This window comes from Dysidea avara, chromosome 8 (genome assembly GCF_963678975.1).
Source record: "Dysidea avara chromosome 8, odDysAvar1.4, whole genome shotgun sequence".
In the NCBI taxonomy this organism is placed as follows: Eukaryota; Metazoa; Porifera; class Demospongiae; order Dictyoceratida; family Dysideidae; genus Dysidea; species Dysidea avara.
Genome location: NC_089279.1, coordinates 26,898,585 through 26,912,485, shown reverse-complemented (window position 1 = coordinate 26,912,485; position 13,901 = coordinate 26,898,585). Strand labels below are relative to the sequence as shown.

Genomic DNA, 13,901 nt, shown 5'->3' with positions numbered 1-13,901 from the left:
GTCAAATGATAGGTGAGTATACACACTACTTGTGAACATGTATTCCTCCACTACAGCACTGAAGTGAGAATAGAGTATACAATTCCAGATCTTTAAACACTGACTAGAGCTTGCAGCTACAATAGGGCTTGATATATAATGCCAGCCCACCTCATTTCCAAACACAGGATCATGGGCGTATGGTCACACACTCCCTGACCAAACCATTTTTTACACCAGCAATGTAGGTTCTGAACATAATATAAAGATTGACACTGTTCCAACTATCTATCTATATGAACACTCCTCTCCTTATAGATATGATGTGATAGCAATTGAATATTCAGGATGATGGCTGTTAGGCAAAAATCTGTTCACTCTTTGTGCACAATAATTAAGGGATTGCAATGTCACAATGGTTGCAAGCTACAAGCAACACACACACACGCACACGCACGGACACACACACACACACACACACACACACACACACACACACACACACACACACACCTATATACCCATTACTAAACTTAGCAACAATTATGGTATAAATTCCACAGGTTCTAGCCAATCATATTTCAACAAGTAGGTACTAATCATGTTAGCTTTGTGTGTCCAATAGTGAAACCATTCAACAAGTATTTTTAGTAACATAATTGTGATGATGATTACCAGTACTCTATTCTCCAAATTACACCCATAATTTAGCATTGGTAGGGTTTCATTAAATTAGCATCTTTTAAGAAAAAATCTTCATATTAAAGTACATACCATTACTTACAGGCTCAAGATGAAGGGATAGAGTGGATCCTCCTTCTTCCAGTATGTTAACACATAGGATAAGTTTGCTCGTGATCTGTCCAACTGACCCAACATCAGACGACCAACAAAAGCATTCCTAGTGGCAAGGGCATCTGCAATAGAAGTGAAATATATTACACTGCATTCTATAGGGAGAACTGTTATGACAAGTTTCACATGTGCATCCCTACTGCTGCTATTCAATCATAGCTGATTTTTAATTTGATATCTATTCAGTTTGTTTGCTTCACCAATCAACAAGTTATGTCACAAGCCTACACATAAACACCATCTGTTCCTTGTGAGACAAATTGTAGCTTTGTAATCAAGTATCTACTACTATGGCAATGTGGGGGCTACATGTACATGTTGATAATTTTAAGAGTAAAGCTAGTACATGGATTGTAAAGGCATATATATGTATTTGGGCAGATAGGCATCCTGGTTACCAAGGACTAAGCTAAGCATGCACATCAAGCACTTATTATAAATTGATCATAAAAATATTACCCCAGTATCCAGAGAATGCGTACAACAAGCTGTACTTTCAAAATCAATAACAACCCATGTACTGTATAACGAGGAATTAATTTTAACGTTTAGGGTCATTTGCTAAAATTTATAATTCGCGAGAATTTTGGCACCGTGGTAATAATGTCATTGCATGATTTAATCTAAGGTCACAGCTTCATTACTAAGCACTCTGGAAAGATACGTTTTTGCCCAGCTAATGCCAGGGATAAAGTTGTGAACGGTTAATGCAAGTCGAAGCAAGAAGTACAGATAAGGAAAGGTGTATTTGACCTGAACTAACTAATGGCTCGAACTAAAAATGATTGTGATGTAGCCTGCAGACTTACTAGCAAGGTCCAGTTCTCTATTAAATCTTTCTCCCAGCCCATGCAGAACTATGTATAACAATGGATACAACCGGGGATGTGAAAGACAGCCGACAAAGCGATGCAACAGTTGCGTGTACGACACCATGCACCACAAATTGATTTGTTTTCACTCTGTCAGTTGAAACAGAACTGGTTTGCGCTTGCTACAAGTGTTACTACATTGGATTTTTGCACATATCGTAATTAAAAGCAAGATTTAAATTTTAGCATTGGCATTCGATTGCTAAATTTTCTGCCGTTATCTTGGGAAATTTTAGACGCTACGGTATCCCTCAAGTGTGTATTTTCACTATTAAATACACTACATCTTTTTAAACATTGCAGATTTCTAGAATTTGAATGTTGCTGTCTGCACATGAAAGCAAACACCAGCACTTTTATGGTAATCACATTATCTTTTGAGAGAATTACTAATCCTCAAATAGGAGTGCTTTCCTTGTTGTTGTACCCTCAATACTTACGCATGGTATTCCATGGTTTCATTTCCTTACTGAAGTGTTTCAGATTGGTCATGCATATCACTACATTATAATTATTCATTCTACAGGGAAACACATACTACTGTATCAACAACCAGCTGTTGTATAACATGATAAACACTGGTTATCAAAACTTTCAAAAGCAAGGTTGATGGGATGTTGGGGGGCATGCACATGTTTGATTGTATATATACAGATTAACGATCCACACAAGCATGCATGTGTACACACACACACACACACACGCGCACACCTTTCGGGTAGTCAATTGTACATCTCTCCCAGTGGTCACAAGCTGCAGGGAGATCGCCTGAAGCATAAGCCTTGAAGGCATCTATGTGAAACTGTTCCCGTGGCAACACCTGGTCTGAGGACAGCTTATTTACTGCATCTAGATGAGTGGCGACTATTAGAATAAAAAAGGAAGATATTTGAGAAAGAAAATCAGGAGCTATATTTACTGTACCTAAAGGATCACTGGGCTTTTTCAACACAGATAACCACATTGAGCCCTGAAAAACAAAGGAGACATTAAAATTTATAATGTATCAAATTTAATTGGTCTGCTAAGTAAACAAAGTAAGCTAGGGCATATCATATACACACACAATATAGACAAAACAACTTCATTCCATGCAGTACTGCAATTACACACACACAGTTTATAGAGGAGGTGGTATTACATCCAAGTTACTGAAATACGCATCTATTATATTTGGGTATATTGAGGAAATCTTAAGAGAGAAGAAATACATATTTCAATTTTTGACGGAAAAAAGGTTTCCTGAAGGAAAAATAAACTATGTCTGTTATATCAAACATGACAAAAGCGATATACTCACTAAGTTCCAAGCAACTAGTTGTACAGTACATAAATTTAGCACATGTTTTGTACGTAATGTATTAAGTTACAAGATATGCTACACTTCACAGCATCTACTGGTATCCATTACAGGGTCAAGTGTAATACAAGAAACTACAGTCTACATATACAATGCGACTACAGCTCAAACAAATTCAGAGATAGTTACACCAAAAATGATTACTATAAGATTTCTAATTGCCAGTGTCTATGACAATAAAAGGAAACAGACAATGATAATTGGTGGGACACATGTAGAGTCAGATTTTGGTAAACCATAAACACGTCTATCTAGTGATCAAGCAAGGAAATTAACTTTTGAAATGAAAATAAAGCAAAACCTTCTATACCAAACTCTGCATTAAGCACTCGATAACAAAAACTGCTTTACACAGATACTCTAGCTCCATAATTTTAGATCTCAAAGTTGCAAGTTGAAATTCTCTTATTATAGCTTAGTCTCAAAGTTCTACTAAAAAAAAAAAAAAAAACTAAACCATAATCTCCTTATAAGAAAGGTTGAAGGACATGGATGCATTAAAAACCACATGTAACATACTTATAAACCATATGGTTTTTATAACACAAGGTTAAAGGGTAAGAAGTTCTACACATTGGTGCAACCATAAAAGTAATATAAGAGTATTTATAACTTGAGAAAATATGTACACTTTGTCCTATGCGCTAATACTTTGTACTATGCGCTAATTTGTCCTACACACTAACAATGGCCATTTCCAGTCAGTTGTCTTGCACTTTAATAACAGGATTCACTATATGGAGACTATATTATGAATCTTACAATTATTTTAATAAAAAACTGTCCAATTATATTAACATTGTCCATTACAAAGTTACAAAGTATAGCCAAAAGCAAAGTCACATATGTTACACAAGATCCGTTTAAGGTGCGGTTCAAAGTATAGCATGTGGGTGACAGACAATCGGTTCAATAAAAATACTATTGATGTATGTAAACCATAGCCGTCAGCATTCTGTCCGAACCAAAACAGCTGTGGTTACCAGGTATGAAAAACATGTAGGAGTACGTGCTGTGTGGTATGGTTTCATGGGAAGATGACATGCAAGTCATGTGTGATACAGTCACGTGCAGTACTAGTATATTGTGATTTCATACATTAAAAACATCCTAATAGAACATGCACTTAAAAGAACCAGTTTGTGGACATACTGTAACCAATAACTATGATGGTCTGGTGCCCATATATGCACACTATTAAGGCACACTTGATTTAAGTAAACCATATTTATAAATAATCAGGAGCTTGGTTATTTTATGTCCATTGTTTGCATAACTGAGTAATTGTGTTTAAATGACTAACACAAACAAGTAATATAAACAGCTGGGTTTCTAACAATAGCTGTGGCTGTCACAGTTGCCTGACTGATACCTCCCAGGGGGGTAGGACAAGCCCACGTGAATTCGTAATAGTATTACGTAAGGCCCTTAGCACTACTAAAATATATTCAAAAGAAACGGATTCTTCTACCTCTCTATAGGGATATATCCAACACGGACGATTGTTTGTGGTTGTTTGATAAATGTGGAGACCGTTAGTGGCGAATTGGTGATCGCCACGTGTTGTCATTTCGGAAGGCTGATTTCTTCGTAATGGTTTTGTATTTCTTCACAAAAATCACACCTTCGTAAAGTACAAACATGGTAGAACTCAAATATCTATCGAACCTTGTCAAACCTCTCCATCGATATTTTGTACAGTAACCATTCGCTCACGGGAAATATTTTCAAGCATCACTTAAATGCCTTGTGTAATGTACATCAGTTCACGTGGGCTTCTCCTACCCCCCTGGATACCTCCAGCCAAACATAACTTGACAATGGATAAGGCTACAGGCTTGATTTCTTCACTGTTCGACATCACTTCATCCTGAGACATGCCTTTTCGCCAACCACAGTACGTACAATACACGCATCATGGGCTTATTCCTTTGTGTCCTCACTGACAACGGAAGGTATTGATTCATGATAGTGCGATACAGCTTCCCTGTGGCTGCATTGACTAGCTATCATGCTAAATGTCCATATTTCCATAGTAAGTGGATTGATTGCAGATACACTTATCATCCTGTTCTTTGTTTGCAACCCCGTGTAACGGGCAGAACATAGCTGAAGATGGAGCGTAATGGCCACTTCATTTTTCAGTAAATGATTGTTGGGGTGCACGTTCAGATGCAAAATTAATTTCATGGCATGTCTGATGCCATTTTTTCTTTCGAAGTGTATATTTAGCCGGTACCGGTTTGCAAACACTAACGGCTATTGTGCCGGCACTAGTAGGTTGCCCCGAGCATTCAACTTTAGGGCACGCGTCTAGTAGGTTGCCCCGAGCATTCAACTTTAGGGGATGCGAAAAGTAGTTCCTTAGCGTTAGGGGTAGGCTAGGGTTCAGCTTTGGTTTCTTCTTCACTCTTGTTATATATAGAAGTCACTTCAGTCGGATGTTTATAATGTAGAAACTAAATAATATGACTAGTTGCAGCACCGGTGGTATAATCGTTACAAACATTGCTTATGAGTACGGATGCCCGGGTTCGAACCCTCGCTTAGACTTTTTTTTCTTCACTTTCTTAGGTTTTTTGTACAAGTTTTTTTTAATGCACGTAACATTCTAAGTATTATACCCTCCACTGCCGGCAAAACAGTGTAACCGGTACCGGCTCTATATAACCTGCCTTTTTCTTTAGATACGGTATGTGTGGGTACATAATTATGTCATAAAAAGTAAACAAACAAGTAGAAGGAAAAATATGGTAAGTTGGATCAGGGATCAAAGAAAAAAAAAGCAGCAAAACAAAGGAATAACTAAAATGTAGTGAAACAAGAGAGGTTGTCTATATCTTGTTCCCCTTGTTCCACTACTTTTTTTCCCTTTGATCTCTATTTTTCCTTCTATTGTAATTAATTATATTTGTAAGCCGTGAAGTAAAAACACTTTACAAGAATGTCTAGAGCTGCTAATAAAACTGGACTACTATAGCAACTTGCCTCCAAACATTGCAAAGGTGCACTTAATCCACCTCATTATAGTGACCACGTCAAGCAGGTCCCAAGATATCATGACCCATACTTTATCACTGTAGTATACACACACTACTGACACTGGAAAACAAGCTAAAAAATGAACTATGATAATTAAAATGTTTATTATTTCAACTCTGATAAAAAGAGAAACTTTCTATTTACAGTAAGTGGCATATTTTTACAAACAAAAAGTCAGTAACTTCACAATTTCACCATTCAACCTACACAGATTCAGCATTAAATACAAAGTAACAAACATCCTTCGCTATAACTGTAGAAGCCTTATATAGAGCACACTATATCATCTAAACTACCCAATACAACAAACAGCCTTTTGTGCTAACATAACAACACACCTTTAGTTTTTAGGACTACTGTACAATTTTTAAGTGGAAACTTAATTCAGTTAATAATAATCCTTTTTACTGCTGAAATTGTGGGAGATTACAAGGTTAATAGGTATAGGTTAATAATAAGGTTATTGTGTAGGTGGGTTGGTGGTGAGCAGTATTTGGAGTAGATCTAATTGGGAGGTGTCGTGCATGCACATTTATCTTTGTGAACATGTTGTTGTCGCTGTATGCATTGTGCTTCAGATTCAGTCTTGTCATTATGTCGTCTGAAAAGGAAAACCCAAAGTACCAAGGCTTTAAAAAGTACCACAATTACACATGACCACAAAACAGGCTATTACACACACAATACTTAACAGGAACTGTTTATCCCTGTTCCTGTAGGGGTACAACCATCTCAGAATAAGCACATTAGCTGTTAATGAAAGCCATAGAGTGCCTAAATTTTAGCACAAGGAATGTTTACAGCCATAATATTATGAAATCTACAGCGGTTGAATGCATTGATTTCAGAACGATTAACAAGTAACCTTTGTGCACAACAGACCCTTAACTAGTGTAAGCGTTCAAATAAGTGATGTTCACTGATTCATATACAGGATCCTGTCAAAAATACTCTAATAGAACATACACCAACTTCATCACTATACACACAATCATTGACCCAATTATAGAAAACCATCTTTTTCTGCACATGCAAATAAGCCTTTTCGTTTAACTAACCAAAATAAGTCATTGGTATTAATTACTTACTTCACTTTTTCTGGAGTGCCCACAACTCACGGTTCCCATTGCCTCCGGTACAAACATGCATTAAAAAAAAAACTGAAACTTTTCTTATTTCTTTAGATGTTAGATGTGGTCTTCCTCTCTCAGGAAAACTTTGTCTCATTGCATTTCAACAACTTGTCTTCGAGTTACAGAAAGTATAAACGGCTGTTCATGTACTTAATTGCTTTGTTTAGCGCTGTAGTTAACAAAGCCACTGGTGATAATTCTAGTGCTAATGATAGTTCACCACTGTTCTCACCACTAGCAGCCATTCAAGCCAAACTAAGGATGCCAACAACAGAAAATAGTGGTCTTATAGTGATTGACATACCCGGAGTAGGGTTGAGACAAATAGCTCGAAGCTTCGAAGCTTCGTTTGGTCTCATAACATTCGGATGCTGTTTTACCCCACCAAAGCTTTGTTACCATGGATACCAACATGTTAAACCAGTTGTACAAGTATTATCACTCCTTGTGGAAGCTGCCATTTACATATTTTTTGATGTAATTGTAGTTTAAACAATGGTTATACTGGAGCTATAACAAAGTGTAGGAGTTTGTGCTACAGTGTACAGACCCCAAAGAACCATCAATTGTGGTCATTAATAGTTGACATGACATTTGCAACAAAGCTTCGGAGGATGTATTTGTACATTCGTTCCAACCCTAACCTGGAGCAATGGTAAAGGTGCCATTCGACCGGTATACTGTTCCCAAACTTTGATGGCAGTTATTGTATAGAGAAACCAGCTTACTAGAGAGACTAAAGAAGGTAAAAACAGCTGGCAGTGATGCTAGGAATCTACTCACTGCTAGGAATATTGTAGTTCTTGGATAGCTTATGAGTGCTGTGCTGTTGATCTAGGCTACATCACTGGGCTACCTGTATACAGTGGTCTCCTTTTAGTGAATGATACAGGACTAGCATTCACTTAACATGGCAACAAAGTTTCAACTTGATAATCTCACTAATTAATTACTAATACTGTACACCTACAAAATTTTTGTCACCAGTTAAATGCCTACCAATAATTGGCAATAACCAGTTAATAGGCTAAACATGAACTCTGTTGTTGTGGTAAAGTAGTAATACACTCCCTTGTACATGAAAACAAGTTTAAACAACATACCACCAATGTTACACAGTCACTTGATAGAAACCACAACTGTACATTGTTGGGTATTCCTTCTAAGCCTTACAAGAGTCACAGCCACATGTTTCATCCTGTACTTGTAAGGTAAAGACACTGGTGGTAGATTGTCATGTAAAAAAGTCAGTTTCCCAACATTTTCTGGCAGCAGTACAGCACATTTCACAGACACAACATTACCAGCTGTGATAAACAATTGCTCTGATGGCACAGAAAGTGGCCACCACACAAAGATACTTGCGTGCCAGTTTACTCACATTTGGGTACAAGTGTCGACAAACAGACCACCAGTGAAGTGGAGGATGATCTACTGATATTGAAGGTTCAGTTTTGTAACGAAGTAGTTCTGAATGCACAATGTCCTTAAAAGTTGTTGTGTCAGTAGTTTGCTCATTTTCAGATTTAAATTTGTCTCCAATAAGCTCCATTATATTTAATGCACTTTTCTACTTCTTTTTTCTTGTAGCAGTCACTATTGGAAGAAGTGGAGGGCTCTGAAGATTCTGTGGTAGTAACACACTCAATTTGAATGTCATTTGATTCACTATCATTGTTTAAGTTTAGCATATCTTCCAAAATCCTATCAAAAATTTCTTGTTTAGCTATCGATGATGAATGCGTCAGGGTTTTGAACTTGGAATCTAGAAATGAGGAAAAAACTTAATATTGGGATCTGTGTATCTAGAATCCATATCATCTTGTAAAGCTTTCTTGATTAGAATTTCATGTATTAGGGGTCCCAATGTAGAAATGGTGGGATACTTTTCACCAGAGAGGTGCTGAGTAGCAATTTTAAAAGGCCTTAGTAGTTTGTGGTTCCTCCTGTGTGAACTACTGCTACTTTGCAAATCTTACAGTAAGTTTTCTTGCCTTCTACTTTGCCTTTAGGAAACCCAAAATGCTCTCATACTTTTGACGTTCTATTCTTTGGTGTTATCAATTCATCACAGTGTTCTGTTATTGGTATTTTACCACAACCAATCAATTAATCGATTAACTGGTGTAAGTGTACAGCACTACTAATTACTCACAAATTATCACTGCAAGTAACAATCCACCACTTGCCAAAGCTTACCCATTCATATGAAATTGTTAGCGATATACGGCAGCTGCACTGGTACAAACACCGCTAATAACAATGGTAATGTATTAGTCATTGAAAGCAACATTGCACTCCTGAAGTCCTGTTATAGACAAATTATGCTGTCACAGTCTAACCACAACATTCCACAGCCTAGCTTAAACGAAAAGGCCTATTGAAAACTATTATTTTTTTGCACATTTGGATAAAGCAACTATTAAGCCTTCTTGCTGTAAGTTTCACACCCATAGTTTTAGGAGATATGGATGATTACTACAAACCATGTAGCAATTTTAATTAACTTACAATTGGGTGATTTGTTCAGGCGATGAAATGACAATGATACAAGTTATTTAATTGAAGAAAAGGACTAAGAAGGCTTGATTTAATTATCAGAAATCTTTTTTTCATATATTTTAGATGGTAACAATGGAAATATTTGTCTTGTCATCATTTGTCAAACTTAACCACTCACAGAACTCTTGAGTATTACTATAAAAAGTTAATTTGTAATGTATTAGACAGTAAAATGGCCATATCTCTGGAATTCTTAAAGATATCAAGCTAAAATTTAACACAAGATAGATAAACACCAAATGACAGATTTTTGCTAAAAAAGAGAAAATTGACTAATGTGCGGAAAAGGATGGTTTCCAAAATTGGGTCACATTTTTTAAAATTATTAGTCAGTTCACATTCACCTGAGCCCCTGCCCAAATATAGCAACATCAAAAAGGTGAATAATATTGTGCTCACTCCCAATGGTGGAACAAGCATGCTTTCATGTTTGAACACATTTGCATGCCTGAATCCTGTACACTAAGGGTAGCTTTAAAGTCTCATAACTCACTTGTTCTAGCTCATATCAAAGTGCTTTTATGATAAACAGTTCTGGCGTTAAAAGGGCTTCACAGTGCTACAAAATGTTTCCCATGTAACAAGAGTTATTAACAAGAAAGGTATGAAAGCACGAAACAGGACTGCCTTGTACTTCTATGCACACCAACTCTTGGAATAAAGCTGACTGCTTCGCTAGCATGTTTTGCCATAAAGAGAGCAATCCACATTGGTGTATGCTTTATTAGAGTATTTTATAGTTTTTAAGGAAGAAAAAACATGGGACACACTTAGGTACTTCCCCACCATTCCTTTATGTAGGAACAAAAACAAGTAAAAAAAGTGCAGGATCTGTATATCATACAAAAAGTCTACAAAAGAAATTACACTTGGTGATATTTCTATACCACGCATGTCAAAGAGAAAAGTCCAGCAACCATCAGTGTTGATGGTACAGTCTTCCTTCTCTACTAGTTTCTTTTTTTTGTTTATAAGAAGTAGTAGATTGGAGCCCTACAAACTTTGTGGTGAGGGGGGTTAATCTTAAGATTTAAGTACAACTGTAAAAGTTACGTGGTAATGTATTCTGTCTTGTGAATCAAACTGCTGCTTCAGTTTCTTTGACCATCAGAAAATGTCCACGCAATGTACTGTAGTTTTAGAATAATAAACAGTTGGCTGCTTTGGGGCTAGTTTTTACATCTAGTAGTGACAAATATGCTATATTTTCGACACAGCACTATTGCTTTTGATGAAAGGTGGAAGTAAATAAAACTCTGACATTTTGATGGAGTAATATTGTGGCTCGTAGGCTGTGGAATAACACAGCGACATTAAATGTTGTCACATATTATCTGAATTAAGGGATTGTGTAGAGGAGTGAGGTCAAACATTAGACAGCAACAATAACCAAAGTACCCATAAACAACTTAGAGAGAAGGTTGAAGCACATTGGTGTATTGAGACAAAACATATATGCGGTCTCTCACTTCTGAACTTTATAACTATTCCGATAGGGATCAATACAAAAGATATACCAGGCTTCATGTGTGAGACTTAACATAGAAACCTTGTCAAGCGCTTTCAGAGAATCACACACACGCATGCATGCACACACACACACACACACACACACACACACACACACACACACACACACACACACACACACACACACACACACACAGACTGTTGTACAAAAAAAAATGAATTCAGAATATTACTGTCTAAGTAGGTTTTAGATGTTTGGGATGGTTAACCCTCAACCTTATTTGTTCCAATAGTGAGTGGGTATTTCTTTAGCTTGTATGGAATAGCCTTACAAAATCAAGGCAAAAATGTTAGCTAGTAAACTACTCTAATAGAGCAGTCACCAAATTGAAAGTGAAATTACTTTCAATGGCCATTCTACTTGAGGCCATATTACAGAGCACTGTTTCCTTACTAGGGTAAGCACAATTAAACCACTTCAAACTGTCATTTGCCTAATCCATCTCTAATTACAAGATGGCCTCCTAACATAGCTAAAGTTTCCAGAAACACTCAAGGAATAGTAAACATTCTGAAATACTTCTATAATTACCATAATATTTACAGTGCAAGTCAGAGTAAAAAAGTTTGAAAATAAGCTTGAACCCTAGTATTATAAGTTTGTTATGAAGAGAAAGAAGAGACAGCCTGTGAGCCCTTTAATACTTCTGCTGTTGATTGGGTTGATAAGGTAAGGCCTTTATTCTGTGAACAGGGTGAAGTGACTCCTGGCTATGTACCAGTTAGGTAGACAATCTCTCCTACTTAACATTATGAATGGAGTGTCACTAAGGCAATCTCACACAATTTACAGATGGCACAACATACCAGAGGGAGCAAAGAGTTTAGTGTCATTTACTTATCAAACAAGCTACTTGGATCATTAGTTACTATATTAGTATTGAATGGGCCCACAGCTCTGTTAATTAATTTATCAGTCATGGTTTGGATGGTACATTATGCATGTATTATTAACAGTAACAGAATATAGGGTTGTAACTGCAGATCGATAGCACACACTCACAGCTTGTGGGGATTTCTACAGTTTGGAAATGGTAATCAAGCTACAGTGTAATACACTGTAGGAGAATCACTACTTTTACATAAATGAGAATGTCTCTGCAGAGCAATTAAAGTAAATAGAGTAGACACAGAAGTGGTGTAGGCAGAGTGTGGTTGTCTGCACACATCAACATCATAACCACACGAAGATTACACAGCAATGAATAATATCACCACCAAAGGCAACAAGCCACACAACTTGAACCCTGAACCTTCCTTTGTGTGCAACATTGTAGTCCATTTATGGGCATATAACTGCCGACCCATCCCATTATATTGACATACAGCTGGCGTGAGCCCAGCTATAGCATTTGTGCAGAGACACAAGAAATTCCAGCCTTGCAGTTTGTGTACATAAATGAATGAGTATATTTGAGATAACAATTTAGACAAATCAAGGTACATAGAGCGGGGAGTCTGGTTACCAACTCCTGTGAAATAGATGAAATAAGTGTGTTACTGATAGCAACCACTATACACCATATATGGTCAGCAACCACTACACACCATATATGGTCATTCTCCTAGCAATCAAGCGGGTATTGCTTTGTTTGGAGTGTCCAGATAAACAGGGTCCACAATTGAGCAGAAGGTCTTACCCAATACTTTGCTTGTTGTGATCACAAGCTAACACTTGTATTATGGAGAAGTTACTGCAAGTCTACTGGAACCATATAAATCTTATGTGCAATAGAGCAATAATTGAGCCCCTCGTGTTATTAATATTATTAAAGCATTGCTCGCACAGTTAATTCACAAATCATTTTAACCTAGTGATACAACACAGAACATCTCTCTGGGATGAAATAGAAAGCATAAAGAGACAGAGCGCTGGTCCACGAAAGCATATAAGTATATGGCTTCGCAGCAGTCCATATGGGTTAATAGCCAATTATATTTCACATGCCTTAACGGTGGCTGACTGGCTTCAGCAGGGCAAAGTGCACCAATTCTCCTTTGAGTGTTTTGGTTCACTAGCTCTCATGTAGTTAACGTAAAGAACACAACTTGCAAATTTAAAAGCTTCACAACAAAATTCATTGCTGAGGCCTTTTGTACAATGGTACATGGCACTACATTTCAAACAGGGAAAAAAAACAACATCTTACAGGGCACACACTAGAATTGGTGTTCTACCAGACAGAGAGAATTGTACACAATATAAACCAGAACTTGACAATTGTACTCAGTACTCGTACTGCTTTGCTGTTTCTATAGATTGGGGATGGGGGGGATGGGGGGGAGGGACATTCTGTGATGGTTTAAGTAAAAGCAGTAGCAGTGTGAGACAGCCGTGAGTGCATGCTTGGTTTCATGAAATTGTTTTGGCCGTAACCATTAATGACTATTAAAGGACTGTCGCTACACAAACAAAAGTTCACAGTTCATGTAGTTCAAATGCTGTGGCTTGCCACTTTCATCAATATTCATTATAATGTGTGTATGATGATTGTGTGACAGACAACCACAAATTAGCCACACTACGCCATTAACTATTGAAAAACTTTGTACATTTAGTATATACGT

At 37.1% G+C, this 13,901-nt stretch overlaps 1 protein-coding gene across 1 annotated transcript in view; it reads right to left on the bottom strand.

Annotated features, from left to right (window-relative positions):
• LOC136262692 (tetratricopeptide repeat protein 38-like) overlaps positions 1–13,901 on the bottom strand; it is a 33,506-nt gene that overhangs the window by 17,327 nt on the left and 2,278 nt on the right. The window contains exons 2-4 of the mRNA XM_066057062.1: positions 2,631–2,676; positions 2,418–2,570; positions 764–896 (exon numbers count right to left, since the gene is read on the bottom strand). Of these exons, the coding sequence (XP_065913134.1) occupies positions 764–896; positions 2,418–2,570; positions 2,631–2,676 (332 nt within the window). The remainder of the gene's footprint in view (positions 1–763; positions 897–2,417; positions 2,571–2,630; positions 2,677–13,901) is intronic.